The sequence below is a fragment of the Meleagris gallopavo genome, chromosome 2 (assembly GCF_000146605.3).
Source record: "Meleagris gallopavo isolate NT-WF06-2002-E0010 breed Aviagen turkey brand Nicholas breeding stock chromosome 2, Turkey_5.1, whole genome shotgun sequence".
Lineage (NCBI taxonomy): Eukaryota > Metazoa > Chordata > Aves > Galliformes > Phasianidae > Meleagris > Meleagris gallopavo.
Window position 1 is genome coordinate 103,713,905 of NC_015012.2, and position 20,291 is coordinate 103,734,195.

The 20,291-nt window shown below is 46.0% G+C and overlaps 1 protein-coding gene across 1 annotated transcript in view; it reads left to right on the forward strand.

Moving 5' to 3' along the window:
* The first annotated feature begins 6 nt into the window (after positions 1-6).
* Positions 7-20,291, forward strand: part of RAB10 (RAB10, member RAS oncogene family) — a 37,669-nt gene continuing 17,384 nt past the window's right edge. Inside the window, exon 1 of the mRNA XM_010708027.2 lies at positions 7-138. Within this exon, the coding sequence (XP_010706329.1) occupies positions 12-138 (127 nt within the window). The 5' untranslated portion in view covers positions 7-11. The remainder of the gene's footprint in view (positions 139-20,291) is intronic.

A 20,291-nucleotide genomic window follows, 5' to 3' on the forward strand; every position in this document is an offset into this window, starting at 1 on the left:
AGCCGCTCCCCATGGCGAAGAAAACCTACGACCTGCTCTTCAAACTGCTGCTGATCGGGGACTCGGGGGTCGGCAAGACCTGCGTGCTCTTCCGCTTCTCCGACGATGCCTTCAACACCACCTTCATTTCCACCATCGGTCAGTGCCGTCCCTCCGCGGTCCCCTGTGGGTGTGCGGAGCCGTGGAGGTTTCCCTTTGGAAATAAGGCCGTTCGGGAGGCCTTGTGCCTAAAGGGCCTTTCTGCTTGTTGGTTTTTTTCTTGTTTGTTGTTTTTTTTAGCACGGTGTTTCGGTGTTTTTCCCCTGGATTCTTGAAGGGAAGGGGTTTTTACGTGCCTTCGTGGCGATAGGATGAGGGTTGATGGGTTTAGATTGAAAGAAGGGGTGTTTAGGTTGAATGTTAGCTGGCTGTTCTTTAGTCATAGGGTAGTGAAGCTCTGTCATGGGGCACCCACAGCTCTGGGCAGCCTATCCCTGGCAGCGCCCAGAGCCGTGGATGGGACTTTGGGCAGCCCCAGAAGGAGGTGTCTCTATGGCAGGGGTTGGGGCTAAGTGAGCTTTTAAAGCCTTTTCTTACTAAAACTGCTCCGGGATCCTCCTGGCTCCATCTTGTTTTGCAAATCGGATGAGGTGAGCGGTTCTTAGTGAATGCTTTTTGGGGGCAGTCAAAGAGAATCAAAGCCCCCATGGTATCTTGTGGTGGTGTGATGGGTGTGAGCACCAACCACGTTTCAGAAGCAAAAGGAATGTTTCTGTTGGTTTGAATCGGATCTGGCTTTGTGTGGTTGATACAAATCCAATCACAGAATGGCCAAGGTTGGAAGGGGCCTCAAGCATAATGAATCTCCAACCTCCCTGCCACATGCAGGGCCACCAACCTCCACATTTAATACCATCAGTGATTGGGAATGCAGCTGTTGTCCAAGGGTAGTAGAACACACATGCCAGCGCTTCCCTGTTGGTGCCCAAACGCCACCATGAGAACCATAGCTGGGATTACAGAATGTAAAAAGGCATTCATAGACAAAACTTGAATAATTTGAAGTTAAATAAACCATATTTGGATTTCAAGGGCAGCAAAGTGCCAAGAAACAGTTGTCTAAAGACTCCTTAGGCTGCAATTTGCAGTTTTGCTGAGGGGTTGTTTTGGTGGGGTCACGAAGGTGGCTTCATCTTGTCTCTTGACATGTCATACTTTGGCTGTTGAAGGCTGTATCTCTTTTGCTGCCAGGGCCATAGTGTAATTCTGTGTTACTTGTCAAGTTCTGGCCCAGATCACGTGGTGTGGTGTTTGGAGTTCTCTGGGAAGGTTCGTTTCCATTCTCAGTTAAAAATAGTTGGTGTCTTGGGTTGTGAAGTCAGCAGTGCTGTTGCTCCAGAGATCTTCTGTTCTAATGGCCAGTGATTTTAATAATTAGTCCTTGGGCTTAACCACTGCAAATTCTGAGCTTTCAGGCAGAATGCTACCAGGCTGATAGACGAATGTGCACCAGCAGGCTTTGGAAGCATTTATGAGCAGATTGATACCTATTGGTATTTCTGGAGTAGGTAGCTGTTTGTAGAATGTGTATGCTAAAAATGAGTTTTATTTCCTAAACTTTCAACTAGAAGTCTAGGTATGGTGACTGTGGACATGAGTTAGGTCATGCTTCCATCTTCGTGGTGGAATTGAGCAGATTTTGGGGGACAAATAGGTTTTCCATGTGGTACTTAGCTGTATGAAGGTAACTTAAATGGATTGTTTCCTGAGTTCTTCTGGATGCAGTTGTTTAATGAGGAAACCTGATGGGAAGGTGTGCGTGCAGTGCCAGTTGAAATGGACACTGTAGATGAACACCTTTAAAAGGCAGCCCACTCGTGAAGGAAGGCTTACGAACTCTTCCAGTGGGTTAAGTCACCTCTCCAGGCAGCTGTTCTCTGCGTTGTTACAGCGAAGTAGTTGAGTAATCTGTCTGAAAACAGGTTCTCTCACACTGCTGCTGGTAGCTCTGGTTTCCAGACTTTGTCAGGGTTTCCTCTGTTGCAGTGGTAACGTTGGTGGTGCAGGAATGCAAAGGTGCTGTGTGGAGGTGACTGCTGTGACAGCTGCTGGTGCAGTAGGTGCACAGGGCTGGTTTTGCAGGAGTCTTTGACCTGTAGCAACAAGGAAGTACCATTTCTCTATCTACACACAGTAGATGACACTGAAGGTGAATGGCTTCTTGGTGAATCCCTCTTTGTGTTTAAAAATAAATTGGCAGCTTGTTAGCTCTGATTCATGCTTTGGTGTTTTCGGAGAGCTCCATCAAGAACCTGAGATAGGGAAGTGTGTAAAATACATGCAGTACCAATGGCTGTGAGCAGGGGCTGGTTCAGCCTTTGCAGGAAAAGGCAGATGTCAAAGAATAATGAAACCAGCTTGTGTATATAAAGACTGTTGCCTTTGTGCAGGGAGGGAATGTTTAATTCTATAAAAGTCTTGTCTATACTTATAAATAAAGACACAGTAATATGCGTTTCCACTTCACCTTGGCAGCTTCCAAATGCTTTCTTTTATCTGTGCACATCTTTAGAACTGTTTGGGCATGATGCTGGATGGCAGTTTGGGTATAATTTCCTAGAGCTGTGATTTGGTACGTTGTAATGTTTGACTTTGAATCATTTCAGCCTCATATTTCCTGCGAAAACAGCAGTTCAGCTTCTGGGTGTGATGAGGTACGTGTGTGAATGATTGCATTGCCCTGTCTAGTGGCACTATAAATAATCCAGATGGCTTTTCTGCAAGAATCCCTAAGTCATCGTAACCTCCCTGAGAGAGCAGGGGCCTTGTCTCCACTGCTGCCTTTTCTTTGCAGGTAGAAAGTGAGTAAATTAGAGCAGCCTTCGCCTATCGCACGCTGTGTTTGTTTTTAATGGCTCTTCTGGAATGCTGTGGTGCAGAAATCTTTGTCAGTTTATCTGTGAGAAAGTGTCCGTCGGGTTCTGTGTTCGGGTGCTCTGCAGCTGGGTTGGATCAGTGAGAGCTGCTTCCATGGCTGTGCTGTTGCTCCCTATCCCCAGACAGCACTTAACTCGGTGCTTGCACTCCTGCCTCTTTGCTTTCAATTCAAAAAAGGTCAGTATGAGTACTTTCCAATCAATATATGCTTGAGATCTTTTATTTCTTTTGTCAGTTTGATAGGATGAGAGGTGATGGCCTCATGTTGTGCCAGAGGAAGTTCAGGTTGGATATTAGGAAACATTTCTTCTTTGAAAGAGCAGTGATGCAGTGGCACAGCTGCCCAGGAGGTGGTGGGGTCAGCATCCCTGGAGGTGTTCAAGGAACGTGGGGACGTGGGCATGGTGGGGTGTGGTGGGCTGGGGTTGGACTTGGGGATCTTGGAGGTCTTTTCCAACCTGAGTGACTGTGATTTTTATCAGCCTTCAACACGTCAGGTTGATGACAGTTGGAAGTGAGCCCTTGCCAAGTGACCTGTCAGCTCTGCAGGAACACATTGGGAAGTGCTTCAGGGGCAGCAGGTGAAACACTGCCCTTCAGTTCTGTGATATAAGCAGGTGGAAAGGGCTCTCCTTTTGGGGATGTCAGTCTGAAGATATGAATGTCAAAATTGAACTTGGTCACATAATTGCAATTGTTTGAAGTAAAATGCAAATTGAGGTGAGTCACAAGCTATGTTTTCCCCTGCAGCCTGACTTCTTCTAGGAAGGTACTGAAGAGAACAAAGAGTATGTAGTCATTTTGAGGTTCCCCCCCTCAAATACTATTGATTTAAGTAATACTTTCATGGGTCATAACTCACACTGAATGTATAGTAGGTACAGAAGAGTGAAGAACAGAAACAGAGAAGAGCAACTGCAACTTGCGGGGTGTAAATGATCCTACAAATCCAGAGATATTGATCAGAAAACGGTGTGATTTTGAGATTTGATCACTGTGTATTTTATTCTGAACAGGGGAAAGTCTTGGTGCCAAGAATGTTCAGAACTGTGTTGTTTGATACGCCCATTACATGATATATTAACATTAGGAAAAAAAGGAGTTACTGATAATAAACACGGGATAAAGGTTGCTGTTTTGGCTGCTGTGCTCTCTTGCTGCCCCAGGATGGAAACTCTGAGTGAAGGCTGAGAATGCTGCTGAGCTCCTTGTTGATGCACGCCTCCTTTGCTGCCCGTCCTTGTGCTGATGCGTTTGCCTGCAGCCTAAAGGTGTGAAATGAAATGAGAAGACGTGCAGAGGCTGAGTTGTGGTTTCAGTAGGAAGGGCACATAGCAAATATTAGTGCTTTCACTCTAGGGTGAAATGCGTTTCAGATTTGGAGCCTCTTGTGAGTGTGTGTGCATAATCCGTGGTCATTGGGTCATGAAATGGCTGTTGGTAGAAAACTTGCTCAGGGCTGGGCAAGGAGGGATGAAGATGCATTTAATTTAGAGACCAAGGAAGGTTTTGTAGTGCCTTGCTGAGCAATGAGCACAGCTTGAGGGGAGCAGTGGAGTGCTTGCCTTGTGACTTCTCCATTGTGTCCAGAGAAGGGCAAGGGAGCTGTGAAGGATCTGGAATGCAAGTCTTACGGGAGGGAACTGGGATTGCTCGCTCTGGAGAAGAGGAGGCAAGAAGGAACCTTCTTGCTCTCAGCATCTCCTGGAAAGGTTTCAAGTTTTGGATCAGTCTCTTCTCCCAGATAACTACAAATAGAACAAGAGGTGATGGCTTTAAGTTGTGCCAGGATATGTTCAGGTTGGATGTTAGGAAACGTTTCTTTCCTAAAAGAGCAGTGATGCAGTGGCACAGCTGCCCAGGGAGGTGGGGGGTGGGGAGTCACCAAACCTGGAGGTGCTCAGAACTGCGGGGATGTGGCACTGAGGGATGTGGGCAGTGGCTATGTTGGGATGTTGGGTTACAGTGTTGGATTTGGTGAGCTCGGAGGTCTTCTCCAACCTTAATGATTCTATGATCTGCCTGTTTGAAAAGTCTTTTAGACCTCTCCTCTTTATCCCTCAGACGTGGAAATGCTTCATCTTTTCTCTCCTTGAAAATAATATTGATATTTCATTAAAGAACCAATTGAGAGCCCGTTGATAAACACTTGAAGGGTTTCCTCTGCTCCCTTTTTAACAGTGGGGAATCTGGAGAGGGGCTGGAGCTGCTGCAAGGCTTCCTCAGTGCTGAGTGCTGTGGTACAGCTTAACTGTGGGGCATTTTCTTCTCTGTGTGGGTGTAACTAGAAGCCTTCTGTGGGTGTAACTAGAAATCTTGTTGCTTTTGTGTTACTTTCTGTAGTTCAAACAACTTGAGGCTTTTTCCCACTGGGATCATGACTTTCATACTGCGTGACACAGAGAAATGCCTGCTTTTGTCTTGCATTTCCTAAGTAGACTTAACACTCCCTGAGCGAGGCCTGCTGCTGCTAAGGATGGAATACCCACACTCACATCCGTACTTGCACAACTTTTTCCTTCAGGATGCTGCTCAAGCTGCTGTCTTAACTCATATTCAGGCTGATGACCAGCTTTGCAGCCCCCAGGCCTGCTGAAGCACTTGGTGGAATGGAAACATCTCTTCCAGGGGATGTGATCCTGGCAAGGCATGCTGCTGTTCTGGGAGTACTGCAGTCTTCAGCTTGAGGCACCCTTGGCCCGGAACCTGAGCTCCAGAGCCCTTAAAAGATATGACTACAAACCAAGTGAGACCGTTTACTCACCTGTCCTTTGGTTTATGAGGTTATTGGAAAGGATTTGTCTCAAGCTCTTGTTTTTGTTCCGCTATGGCTGAATTCCCTCAGCACTTTGCACCTTGTGCTGAAGGAAGAGTTTTGTCTGTGCTCGGGTGGCTGTGGCTTCACCTGACTTCACCGGCATCCTGATCTTCTAGAGCAGAGGCAATTCATTTTACTTTAGATATTGAGTTATCAACTTTCAGGTATCTGGATTTTAAGACAAGGGAAACTGGATCCAAACTAAAACAGAGGAGATTTAGCCTGGATATGAAGAAATTTTCTTTTTTGATGGTAAGGGTGGTAAAGCAGTGGCACAGGTTGTCCAGAGAGGGATGGTGGGCGCCTCATCCCTGAAGACATTCAAGGTCAGGCTGGATGTGGCTGTGAGCACTGGTGGAGCTGCTGGACTTTGAATTAATGTACAGGTGTCTGGCAGTGGCTGAAGTGCCCAGTGGCATCTTTCTGCTTTCCGTTCTTCTGTTGTGGTCTTGTCCCTTGGTCTTCTGCCCACCAAACCTCAGTGGCAGCTGACTTCCTCATAGTTAACGAACGTGTTTGCACTTCTGGACCTACTTCACTACTGCAGGTCTACAGTAAATGTCTGAACTTTCATAATTAAGAGAGTTGACTGTGCTGGCAGCAGTATCTAGTTAGCAGTTCCTTAGGTAGCAATCTTAATTTCACATGCTCCTAACACTTGTTACAAGTAGAGCTGTCAGCACTGGCTAAGTGTCTGGGCTCCTCCTGTAATAACTGGGGCAAAGAAATGAGGACTCCCATCCATTGGAGCGTGGCACTGCGTGTGCCTCTGTCACTTTAGAGGAGGCAGAGATGTGTAGCTTAAATATAGCTGTCTAATTGTTGGCTAAACGAGTCCCACCAATGCCTCTGTTTCATTAAGCATGCTGTGAAGAGCTTTCATCTCAACCGAAGTTTTTGATCTTGCCAGTAAACAACAAAATAGTATTTTTTTTAAGCTGCTCAGATTTCTGGCAAAAACTAAGATTCTGCTGGCTGGTTGGGTTTTGTACTTTGCATCGGTATGCGTGAGATAGCATGCACCAGCTGTGTGTTCAGTATTGCAGTGAGGTGCCTGTTTGCAGACTAGGTGTGGACTATGGGAGCTGCAATGATAGGCTTAGTGCAGGTGAGGTGTAGTCAGCCTTGTTGCAGCACACAGCAAGCTGCAGTATCCAAGGGAGTCTCATAGAATCACAGGATCATAGACTGGCCTGGGTTGAAAAGGACCACAGTGCTCACCCAGTTCCAACCCCCTGCTGTGTGCAGGTCGCCAACCAGCAGCCCAGGCTGCCCAGAGCCACATCCAGCCTGGCCTTGAATGCCTGCAGGGATGGGGCATCCACAGCCTCCTTGGGCAACCTGTTCCAGTGCCTCACCACCCTCTGGGGGAAAAACTTCCTCCTAATATCCAACCTAAACCTCCCCTGTCTTAGTTTAACACCATTCCCCTTGTCCTATCACTATCCACTCACAAACAGCCGTTCCCCCTCCTGTTTATATGCTCCCTTCAAGTACTGGAAGGCCACACTGAGGTCTCCCTGGAGCCGCCTCTTCTCCAAGCTGATCAAACCCAGTTCCCTCAACCTTTCCTCATAGGAGACTCTCATGGCCTCTGGTCTGCCTTGGGAGAGCTTTGGTGATTCTATGAGCAGAAGAAATGTATAGGCTGATATTCATCGACTGGGAATGTCCTAAATCCTATGGTGGCTGTATCCATCACAGCTTTGCTGACTGGTGCTGCTGCAGTAAAAGCAGTGAAACTTCAGTTCTACATCTAACACTAAACACAATGCTATTATTTGCAGGCTGGGTAGGAAATGATAGGTGTGTCCTCAAGCAGTGATTCTGCATTGAAAACTCGTGCAGAAAGGTCTGGGTCACAGCTTATCTCCCACCCAGGTCCGTGGGACCGGTGCTTCCAGGCTGCAGTGCTTCCTGCTGTAGGGATGGTAGCGTGCATTGCATGTAAATTATTGCAGACTTCCAGTTCTCAAATATTGATGATTTATGCTGACAAAGATTGAAATTGGCTTAGGAATTACAGCCGAGTTTCTGGCTCGGTTTCGTTGTTGAGAGTTGGGAGGGCTGGCACATTACCTGTACTTTGCTTCTGTGTGTTTTGTGACTTCCAACGGCGGGCATGGCTGAAAGCAATCAAATGTAGGTCAGTGGGTTCAGCTGGGAGAGCGCGCCGTGCCTGGTCTGAACACGTAAGCCATGGTCTCATGGCTTCGTTCGTTAGGCCTAGCAGTGGGGGGTTCTTAATTATTGAAACAAAAAGTAACCCGGCTTAGTTCCTGCATTCAATGAGTCACAGTTACAGAAGCTGGGAGGGCAGGGAGCTTCTGCTCCTTTCTTGAGCTCCTACTGCATTCACTGGCTGGATCTTCTCATGACCTCAGAGCCCTGAAACACACTGCTTTGCAAACTTGGTGCTCTTTCTGTAGCAGACAAGACAAATCCAATTGCCTTTGTTTGTGTATTAGCTTTCTTGTCAATCTGGTGAGTAAAAATGAGCCAGGGTAAGTGTTAACTTGCATTTTGTTTGTATGTCACTTGAGGATAGAGTTACCATTATAGCAAGCAGTGACGAATCTTCTGTTTCATAAATGGAAGCAGTGGACAGGAAAGCAGATTTGCGTACTCTATTTATTTTTGTGCCAACAAATATAGCATAAACAGGCTGAAACACATTAAAAAAACCAATTCAATCAAATGTCATCAAACTTCACCACACTTAGTGCATGTGCTTGGCTCTTAAGGGTAGAATTCCAATGAATTGCTTTTTTTTTCTTTTCTTTGCTGGAGTCTTGCTGTGAATTCAGGTGTGACACCCAATGGGAGATGTGGCAGCTTCAGTGATGAAAGCCCTGCTGTCTGCACCATGCCTAGGCGGAGTGTGTCAGCAAGTGAAGGATGTCGTGGCAGAGAATTAGATCAGCCCGTGCAAATGACTGACACCAAGAGATTATTCCTGCATGGGAACAGCTCTGAAGGAAGTGCTATTTCTTGCTAGAGCTTTGTTTCCTTTATTCCTTACTACCTTGTGAATAAAAACCTTATTGTCTCTTTAGTCCCTCGGTATGCATAAAACATCACTAAAATAGGTCCTTTGTTCATTTTCTTTTGTTTTGTTTGTGGGAGCCCTGTGTAAGGTTTAGCCTCTGGAATAACAAAATGATAAAGTTTCTTTCTTCTGGAAGAAGTAACTGCTTGTTGAAGCTGTACGTGGTTTCACTGGCTGAAGCAGCAGTGTAGGTGGTGTCAGCAGGAAGCTTTGCTTGTCTCTCCAAGCAGGGATGTGTTTTTCATTGCTGTTGCAGCTGTGCTTGCATGTGACTCCCAGGAGGAATGTGCTGAGGTGAGTGGCTGTCCCCTTGCCACCATTCTCTCTTTATGGCCACTGCAGGTTTTCCTGTTCAACATGCTCTGCCAGCACCGAGTCTTGCAGATTTCACCAGGCAAAACTTGAATGAATGCTTACAGGTGAGGTGAAGGCAGGAGGAGAAGATGAGAAGGCTTCGTAACTGGTTCAGCCTTGGCTCCTGTCCTCATCTTATCTGACAAGATGCTTGCACCAAGGTGAGACAGAGCTTTAGTCTGGGATCTCAAGGTTAGTGTACTTAGTATGAGTGTGGCCTTGCTGCACCTGAAGTTGGTGGCTGTCATGCTTTGAACAAGTGAACTGCTTGCATCCTGCTCTAAGGAATGTGCTTTCAGAGGGGCAAGCTGCATAAAGTCTCCACAACTCTGGGGTTCTGTGACTGGATTGGTGCTTAGAAGTTAACAGTGGTAGATTTAAGTGCTGGGAACAGCTGTTGCTTGATATCCATGACCTGGTGTCTACATCCATTTTACTGGAAAGTGCTCCTTGCTCTGGTTATCTCCTGAACTTTGCCCAAGCCCTGATATGGAGTGTGGCAGCTCTAGGATCAAGCTCATGAGATCAAATCTGTGCCACGAGCACCGAGTTCACTGGTTGCAGTTTTCACCTTCCCCTTTGCACATGGTGGCCATCATACTTTGCATCCAGACGTTGCTAGGAACCAGGTTGTTCTGGGCTCCTGTAGATACAGCTACACTTCAGTAAGAGGTCTTTCCCTTCAGACCCATAGTGAGGCACCTCTGATGGTTTTAGCTCATAAATCTCAGTTCTTCCCCTTGCAGTGTTACTGTCCTTAGTTCAAGGGGAGATTGTGTTTAGTTGCTAGCTTTTGTTTGCTGGGCAGTATTTGGTCAAGCAGTGGCACAGCTGTCCAGGAGGTGGTGGGGTCACCGTCCCTGGAGGTGTTCCAGAGCCGTGGGGATGTGGCACTGAGGAACGTGGGCACTGTGGGATGGGTTGGGGTTGGATTTGGTGATCTAAGAGACTTTTTCAAACTGGAATGATTCTGTAATTTAAATGAGTGCATTGGATGAAGTCAGGGAGCTGAAGTCTGAGATGTGTAAAGCTCCTGCTAAGTCACCGTCCCTTCTGTTATTGAATGTGGCAGTGACACTTTATAATATCTGCATTTGTTGGGACATCAACTACAGCAGTGTGCTGTGCATAATGACAAGGCCAGGGACCTCACTGTTGGAGGGGAGCAGACTTCATGTTCTGTTTCTGAAGAAGGTTAATTATTTTAATGAGGTGACGAGGCAGTGGAGGATTGGAAGGTTATGGTTGCTTTGTAGCACGGCGTGTGGAAAACAGTTCACAGCATCTGTATCTTCCATCACTTGATGTTTTTCAGTTGAATTTTGCACTCAGGTGCTCTTAAAGAGTTTCTGATAGCGATGTTGACTTTTGTTATGATCTCCTGAATTACCATGTAGGTGTTAGCTTATGTTTTTGTATATACCTCTGATTGTGGAGTAGAGAGAGAAGGTTTTGGTGCTCTCAAAGGCTGTAGTCTTGACCTAGTTTTAATTTTCAGCCTTGAAACTGATGCAGAGAGGAAGCTTGCCTGCTTGCAACTTATCTGCCTGTTTGAAGGGAAGCGAGAGCACTTCAGAGAGAATTTCAAGTTAGGAAAATGTCTGTCATTGATTCTCATAGCTCTGAATTGCATGATGTTGAACTTGGCTGCCTGTATCTGAACTGCCCGATGATTGCGGCCAGGACAAGAGTCAGACTGCTCTGAATGCTCCAGAAAAGCAACAGCAGGTGGGAAACAGCAGCACTGAGCAAAGATCCCCTCTTCCTGAAAACTACAAAGATGTGAATGAATTCAGAGAATGTGACCTTTTTCAGATAAGAGGTCTGGCTGGATAACAGTGGCCTTTTTATCATTTTGGGGTGTTGTAAGCCATTTGGGTAGATTTGTCATCTGAATGAATATTCAGCTGGGTTCCACTTATCAGCAGGTCAAGACTGGTTTTCATTAATTTATTTCGTAGAATCGTGGAGGTTGGAAAAGACTTCTAAGATCATCAGGTCCAACTGTCAGCCCATTCCTGCCATGCCCACCAACCACAGGCCTCAGTTCAGTTACTTATTTGTTTGTAATCTGTGACAGCATTTGACAGCACAACAAATGCAGGCATCTAGATTGGTAGAATGTAGGTCACACTGAAATTGCTGTCTTGCAGAATCACAGAATGGTTTGGGTTGGAAGGGACCTCAAGGATCACAAAGCTCCAACCCCCTGCCACATGCAGGGCCACCAACCTCCACATTTCAGAGCAGCCCAGGCTGCCCAGGGCCCCATCCAACCTGGCCTTCAACACCTCCAGGGATGGACGGGGCATCCACAGACTCTCTGGGCAACTGTTCCAGCACCTCACCACTCTCTCTGGAAAGAACTTCCCCCTGACATCCAACCTAAATCTTCCCTCCCTCAACTTCAAACCATTTCCCTTTCTCCTGCTGTTACCTACCCTTGGAAAGAGTTAACTCCCCTCCTTTTTTATAGGCTCTCTTTTATTGGCTTTTTTTAGAGTATGTCATTGGTAGGAGATGATCTGGCAACAGTGCTCCTGCCCATGTCCTGCAATCTCCTTCACAGACAAATTCCAAAGCCAACAATCTTAGTTACCGAGGTAAAATATTAGTTACCAATATCAGCTACTGGGTGTTGTGGATTGGAGCTGGTGACCTCATGATAAGGGAGTGAATGTTTGCTTAAGTGAGGGAACTGAAATGAGGTGTTTAATAGGTTATGTAAGCACTTAAGTAAGGTCCTTCCTGGAAGGAGACATCTCAAGTGGTAGATCCAATCTGAAGATGGAAGGATTGCCAGCATAGGTGGGAAAGAGGAGCAAAAAAAACCCAGGAAACTAATCACATCATTGTTTGTAGCTGGTGGAGTTAATCTAATTAAATCACTTGTTTCTGTTGTTCTCACATATCTAGCCTGATCGAATCTGAGCTCTCAAACAGGACACTGCATTCCTGAATATTTTCCCATACCTTCTTGTCGTGGAACTGTCTTTAAAGTGCTAGAATTAATGAAGTGCATGTTTCCGAAGACTTCATGTAAGATATTGCTCATTTAGATGTGGCTTTTGGTAAATGCTAAATTGTCATGACTTGAAACCTTGCAGAGCAGGAAGAGTGAGTTCTTGCTGCTCTTCCAGTTTGCACACTCTGCACTGGCAAAACCTCAGTGCAGGAAAGATGAAACAAATGAATTCACTGAATGTTTTACTACCACATAAACCCTTCACCTGCTAATATGTTTAGTGTTGAGTTACGTTTCGAGTCAGTGAACATAAAAAATGATGGAATTAGATTTAGGAAAGAACTGACAAGTGGTAAGTCAGTTGTCTTGGACTGTGGTGGTCTTTGACTTAGAATCATAGAATTGTAGAATGGTTTGGGTTGGAAGGGACCTTTAAACTCATGTAGTTTCAACCCCCTGCTGCAGACAGGGACACCTCTCTCTAGACCAGGTTGCTCACAGCCCCATCCAGCCTGGCCTTCAGTGCTTCCATGGAGGGGGCATTCACAGCCTCGCTGTGCAACCTGTTCCAGTGTCTCACAGTAAAGAATTATTTTCTGATATCTACCCTCTTCTGGAATAAAGCCATTTCCCTTCATTCCGACTTGATCATCTTTGAGTTCTTGTCCAACCTTAATGATTCCATGAGAAGTGAGTCATTGTGGAGGCCATTTGTGAGCATGAAAGTGGTTGGGAATACTTAGCGTGGATTTACCAGAGGCAAAATGTGCTTGGCTGTTCCTCATCTTCTCAATCCAGCTGAAGTTGTTGGATTGGAAGCTGCAGGAGAGAGGAGCAATGGACATTGACCTTACTGAGCATTGGCATGGTCTGGAAGAGCACAGCTGTAATCCAGCTGGAACATCACAGTGCCACTGGGTTGCTGGGCTCACAGCACTGGTTGGAGCTCTGGACTTGACCTGCAAGCTTCATCTCACCAAGGAGTGCTCCCTCCTCCATCTCCTTAGTGACCTTCTGCTGGAAACACCATAACTTGTCACTTTCCTGTGCTGGAGGGGCTCCACTGGGCACTGTTCTGTACCTGGTCTTGTGATTGTTGAGTTAAGGGTTCAGTCACAGTTGTTTTTTGGGGACTCTTAGCTCAGCCTGCTCTGGCTCTCTTCTTCTGGGGCACTGAGCTCCTGGAGATTCCTTCTTCTTAGCAAATCATGCAGGATTTTACTTCAGTTCTTGAATGCTTCTGTCCTAACTGTGAGTGTGCAGTGGGTACAGTAAGTTATTTATAGCTCACTTTGTTTTGCAGTAGTTTGTTTGGAGTTATCTCAGGCCAACAGTAGAAATCAGACTGCTTGGCTCCAGGTATTTAGCAGGTAAGAGATACGTGTCTGCCTTCTCTGTTCTCCATCTGCCTCTGTTGTTCTGATTGCACTTAATTTTTTGGAAAGCAACGAACAAACTTCTTGCAACTTTACAATTCCAAAATTTCTCTGCAAAAAGAGAAGGCAGTAACTGACTGATGGGTGCTACCTGCTGCCATTTCCTTCTCCCTTCCTCTTCTTTTCCTCTCCTCTTGTTCCCTTCCCCGAATCAAAACAGTCTGGTTCAGAAACTTTCTTTTCTTTTATATAGGTGCCTCATTTTAGTTTTGTCTTACAGCATTGAGTGCTTGTAGTGCATGATGACCCTTTAGCTTCTGGAGTTGCCTGCAGTGGTTGGTGCACTTGCAGCTTTTCTCTGCAGATTGGGTGTTCTTTTTTTTTTGTTTGTTTTTGTTTTTTGCAAAACTTGCATTCAGTGATCTTGGTTTTCATCTTTTCAAGACAAAGAGGGAACTGCTTGTGCTATTGGTAAGTTTGTGTTAATACTCTGGTTTCTATTTCTTCAAGGAATTCATTGCAACACGAGTGCTGAAAAGGTGCAGCCTCCTGTGTATGCATACAACACATGCAGCTCCACATGTATGCACGTACACATGTTCACAAAGGAAGCCACAGCTAGTCTTACTTAGCCACCAGCTTGTTTGCTCCTGAGATTAAACCTGTTTGAAAGCTGGAGAGGAGAGTAGCTTCTGTCCTGTAAAACAGGAGGTGTAGAGCTGCCACAGCTCTTTGTGCCTCTTCCTATGGAGGTACGAGCAAAATTGCCTTAGTTTAGACTGTGAGCAGTGTGTGTTTGCACCTTGTCAGGCTCTGGTGTGCTTCTGATGGCTTTGATTTCATCACTTGTTCTCTGTTGCGGTTGTATTGCCTTTCCACCTTCCCACTTTGTTCCTTCCTCATGTAGCTGAGCATGCTAGGTGTGATCAGGGCTAAAGACAAGCATGAGTTCAAATGCAGCATAGTCCTCGTCTGCTGCTAAGTGAAGTCTTCAGGTTAGGGAAAGTAGTTATGACCTGAAGTGCCAGCTCTTCACGTGGCTCTGCAGTTTCTCAGTATTGCCTAAAAGTAACCAAGGTGTTCAAGTTTCCTCTGATGATCTCATTCAGAATCAACTGAGTGAGCAAGAGTTTGAGACTTTGTCTAGTGAATCCTTTGATTGTTCTATTGCAATTATCCCCTTGGGAAAGAAAACTTGATCATATAATGACAGAGTTGTACTAAGGTTGGATGAGACCTCTGAGATCATCAAGTCCAGCTGTCACCCCATCCCCACCGTGCCTGCTGAGCATATCCCTCAGTGCCACGTCTACCGAAAGGAATTAATAGCCAGAGAGATTTACCTGTTGCCACATAGAGAAGCCCACGTGAGATCTGAGCTACAAGGAGGAGGACGTGCTTCCAGCCCACTCAGAGCCTGATGATTGAGTTTTGTCTCCTCTGTAGGTGAATGCATGGTGGATCAGTGTTTCAGAAGGAATCGCCGTGGGGCTGAGGAGACCTGTCTCAGCTCGCTGAAAGCTGCCTGCTGCTTCTTTTGTCAGCTGAATTTTGCTCTCGATGATAAAACTGATGCTTTTGCCAAAGGATGAGCCTGAACAACTTAAGTTTCTTGTCCACTGTGCTCTGAATCACAATTAGTTTGTACACTCACTAATTCCTGAATACTTTGTTAAAAGAGTAATATTCCTAATATTCCTAATAGTCTGTTAAAAAGATTGCAGAATCCCAGAACGGTAGGAGTTGCAAGGGACTTCTGGAGTCATCTACTCCAACCCTCTGCTAACACAGGTTCCATAGAGAAGGTTACAAAGGCAAATCTTAAACTGGCACACTGTGCTGGATCCTTGTTCTTTTTCCATCACTTGGACCAAGTGAAGAGAAATGTGCCAGGAAACTTCAGGGAGGTTGCAAGAATTGTTGTCTGTCAGGCAAAGGGAGAAGCCCTGCTGGGAAACGCTGCCCAATTCCTCTCCATCTGGGAAAAAGCCATGGGTTCCCTTCTAGGGAATCAGAATTGAGATTATTACCAGATAATCAAACTTGGAAGTTTGTCAGCTATAAATGTGCTGCTTTTGGGAAGCCGTTGCAGTATCAAAGTAGAGTTCAACATAAGTTTTGTTAAGAAGCTTAGTTGTTGGTTTTTTTGTATGTTTTTAATAATTCTTTAAAGATAAGATCCTTTGAAAGAGATTATACTCTTGTGGAATCTGCATGTATTTGCACCCATCTGTTGTGATACAATCAAGTGGTGCCAATATACCAGAGCAAAAAGTGGTCATACGGTGGTTTGGGGTGGAAGGGACCTCAAGGATTGTGTAGTCCAACCCCCTTGCCCTGTCCAACCCTAGATCAGGTTGCTCAAAGCTCTGTCCAACATGGCTTTGAAATGTCTGCATCTATGTGACATATCTTGACCCAGGAACATCCTGAAGCTGATACTCAGCAGAGATCAGGTCACATTGAAATCACAGCACTCCAGGGTTTTTATGCAAAGAATATTACCAAGGCATCCCATAATAAGGAAGTAGGCAGATGTGATTCTGTGTACTGGGGTCACATGTGCCCCATACTGGTTGTCCCAGTATTCCATCTCTAGTCACTTCTGAAAATAAGGAACGTGATAGGGAGGATATGTTCTAAGGCTTCATGTGTCTTTGCTTCCAGGAGAGGTATAATGAATTGGGCAGAAGATAGCGTGGATGAGATGTCTAACTTCAGCTGCTTAAATAAAAGATGTCTTCTTTCTTTTGACGCTTAAGAAATGTGGTTTAGTGGACATAGTGGTGAGGGGTTGAAGGTTGGACTTGATTGTAGAGGTCTTTTCCCAACCTGAATGATTCTCTGATTGTCTGAACCAGTTATCTGTGCTTCTTCCATGGGAAGAGAGGACACTTTCAGATGTTCCTGGAGATCCCTCTTTCTCTACCATTTTTGAAGGGAAAAGGAGCTGCTGATTTAGAGGAAAACTTCTTAGGCAACATCAAGTCAGTTGAACCTTACCCTGTATTAATGCGTTAAAGATTATAATGGTTATAAACATAATGTAGATCAGGTGGTTTCTGTTGGGCTGTGTTCTTTAGAGCACAGAGTTTGCTGCCATTCCTCTGAGCTGACTGTAAAGAACTGTAACTCTGTTAAAGCCTCTGAAAAATAGTGTTTGCACTTACAGTGCTGAGCGTGGTTGGGAATGTTGTATATTCATCCTGTGTAGGTATGAGCACCTTGTAAATATTTTGAAAGACCTAAGTAATAACTGGGATCACAAAGATTTTAATTAAAACCAGAACTCCATCTCTTGTCTGATCCTCTTTTGTATCACACCAGTGGGTGGCTTGCAGATGGCTGCAGGGTGAGTCACTACACTTTTGCTTTCCTGCACTGCAAATGCACGGTGCAACTGCAGTTGCAAAGCAATTACTAACCAAGGAAACACAAGTGGTGGGGTGCTGTGCTGCGGATTGTCTGTCAGCATCCTGGGGCTGCCCACTGGGGCTCAATGGTGGCTTTGTTGGGGAAGAATGCAGGCACGGTCCGTGCTGCCTGCAAGGGGCCAGCTTACTGCTTGCAGCTCTGACAGGGAGTGCAGAATGAATGTCTCCTTCCCTCATGCTGATGGCATCCTGCCTTTCAGTTTTGGTTTGTGATTTAATGACAGCAGAGGGATCTCCACAAAATCTTGACGGGGCTGGGAAATGTATGAGGTGATATATAGCTGCAGTGGTGATGCATTTGTAGTACTCTGTTCTGCTATCACAACTCCCAGGTCTTCATTAATGTCTTTCATCTGAGAGCAATAGGAGCCTCAAACTGCTGAGCAAACAGTTCTGCATTCACCGAGACCATCAGGTATGTAACCCTACACAAATACCATTGGAATGCTTTGTTCACAGTAGTGGCAGCAATGACCTCTGCTGATGCTCAGTTACAGGAGCTTCTTGCAGTGGCCTGGTGCACAAATCTGACATCTTGGCTTCCAAAGCCCCTCCTGGCCTGCAGCTTTCTAAACCTTGAGTTTGGTTCTTCGTGGCCCAAGAATGAGCTGGGAGACCTGGATGAACTGCCTGAGGCTTCCTTATTTAACTGGGTGAACAAAAGTAAAATAGAAACGTTCCCACATTCTTAATTGAAAAGGCTGCATTACCTTGAACGTGCAATAGGCTGGCCGTGGGCCTCCAGGTTTTCCTGTGAATTCCAGCGTGCCCTGCTGAAGCTGATGAACATCTTATCAACACTTAACGAGGGAATCGTGCTCATCTTTAATTCATTAGCTCTCTCATTATCCCCCTGTGACATCAGTGTGTCTGTTCAGTGCACTATTCAGTTTTTGTGCCCATTACTGCCTTAAAACTCCTTCCTGACCTACATGCTGCTGGTGTAACCTGGCTGCTTGAAGCGAGTGGGCAGAGCAGCCCATAGCAGCGAGGCAAAAATCTCATTTTTTCAGTCTGCTAAAACTATTGTGAAAGCAGTTGGAGGCAAATAGTCACTGCTATTTATAACATTTGTTACGAAGGCTGAGCTAGTATTACAGTGTAATTGGAGTGGAAGCTGAGTATAACATGGAATTAGAGATTTGTTTTATCCCTGAATAGTGGAGTTAGCTAAATCCCTCTCAGGGAGGAGAATTAATTTGTTTGGGTAGGTTAACAGCTCACTTTATCTCAGCGCACGCGCAGAGCGGCTGTCGAACGTCCTGCGTTATCTGGGCAGAGCTCGAAAGCAAGTGGCACTGGGGGAAATACTCTTAAATAAGATCTTTTGGCAAATGCCAGGGGCGTTTGGTAGTAGAGACAGTGTTGCTCTGGTGTGCTACATCACAGCCAGCAGCTTGGCCAAAGGCCCTGTGCTGTGGATGTCAGCAATGCTGACTAAGCCCTACTTGGGGCAGCTCTGTTCGTTGGCTTTTGGTCATTCGGCAGATTGGTTTATCAAGGATACTAGTTGCATTGCTTCACAAATCTAGCTTAGTTAGCAGTTTCTTACTCCTGATAGGTTGGACCTGCCAGCTCCCCAGTTGGCTGATTAGGAAACATGGCACGCTTACCTGAAATTAGGGTGTCTGCATCCCAAGCTGCCGTTGTAGCATGGGGCAGCAGCTACTGCATTGAATCACAGAACTGCTCTAAGTCCTTGGAAATGGGGAGTTCTGCCCCTCTGTGCTCATCTTGGTGCTGATGAAAGACTTGCTGAATGTTCTCACAACCTCTGTAAGAAGAGCTGTGTTGGGTGTTTGTTCAAGGCCCATTCTCCCTTACTGCTCCATGGCTGCTGTCTGTCCCTCAAGCACAGCCCTCCTGGTATGGGAAGGCTTTGGTGTCCTTGCTGAGAGGTAAAAACCATTTCCTAGCTAATATTTTGGTGTTCCAATGAAAGACTGTGTGCAGTGTATTGGGGTGAAAAGGGTTGAGCTGGGCAGAGCTGGAAGCAGACATCCCACGGAGCCCCATTGTGTAACGGTGCATTTCATAAATTCTGCTTAGCTTTCCTTGGTACAAAATCACCTCGTAGGGCTGGGAGGGAAGTCTGTGCTTGCAGAAAAGTCCAAATGCAAACAGATTTGGGGGAATTATGAGAAGTTAGCGGCGCCGATTTGGATGGAAAGGCAGATCTCAGCATCTGGCTGCTGTTAGGGCATCGTGCTCCTGCTTTGCTGGCTGCAATCTATGCAGGGTCCTATGAAGGAATGGATCCACGTGTTGTGCGTGGAGCTGCTGGGTGTCCCTCCGCTTGTTCTGCTTTGTGTTGAAACCCATTTTGTCTGGGGAAGAGCGAATGGTCTGGGCACGCTGCAGAAGGGAGGTTTCACCCAGCTCTTGTGCAATGGTGTCTCCATTTCCCTGTCTCCAATGGAAGTTTCACACTGGGTGCATGTGGCATTGCATCCACTTGTCTTAGCACGTGTTCTGGGTTGTCTCCGGTGATCCATGGTTCTCTGTGAATGGTCACACCTGAGCTGTGGGCCTTTCCTCTCTTCATTATGTAGGAGTAGCTTCCGCTTCTCAGAATTCACAGCTAACATACACGTAGCATTACAAGAAATGGCTGTCAGCAGCACTGAGTGTTTCTGTTTTCAGGATCATTGAGGGTTTTTTTAGCTATCCTCTCTCTGATGCTTCTCATTCTCATTCTCGTAGACAATTTATTATGGTGGAATTAATAATGAAAATACGAAATTCTGGTTTCAGTACTACTGACCCATTGTCAGTTTGGTACTTTCTCCTTCCTGAAGCAGCTGTTCTTTGTCTTCTCAGCCAGCCCTGGTGAGCTCCACTCCTAACAGACTTCTACAGTGCCACTGCAGCATTTGCACAATGTAGCATGTGAACGATTTCATCTTAGCTGGTACTGAAAGTAAAAGCTTAGCTACGCTGCGTCAATTTGCTGTGCTCCTGTGGAGTGCTGCAAGCTGAGCCAGGGGAGGTTCAGGTTGGGTATTAGGAAATATCTCTTCTCCAAAAGAGCAGTGATGCAGTGGCACAGCTGCCCAGGGAGGTGGTGAGCTCAGCATCCCTGGAGGTGTTCCAGAACCATAGGGATGTGGCACTGAGGGCATGGTGGGGTGGGTTGGGGTTGGACTCGGGGATCTTGGAGGTCTTTCCCAACCTGAATGTTTCTATGATTCAAAGAGGACGTGGGGCTCTGTGTCAGGTCCCAGCAGCGTGGCTATTTCTGATGGTTGGGTCTTGTTACACGCTGTGTGTTAGCTCTGACTGCTCTGAGCTGTGCCAAGCAGGCTGCAAGCATGGAGATTGCTGTGATTAGTGTTATTTCCACAAGTGGATTACTTGAAGGGGATTAATAGGCCAAAAA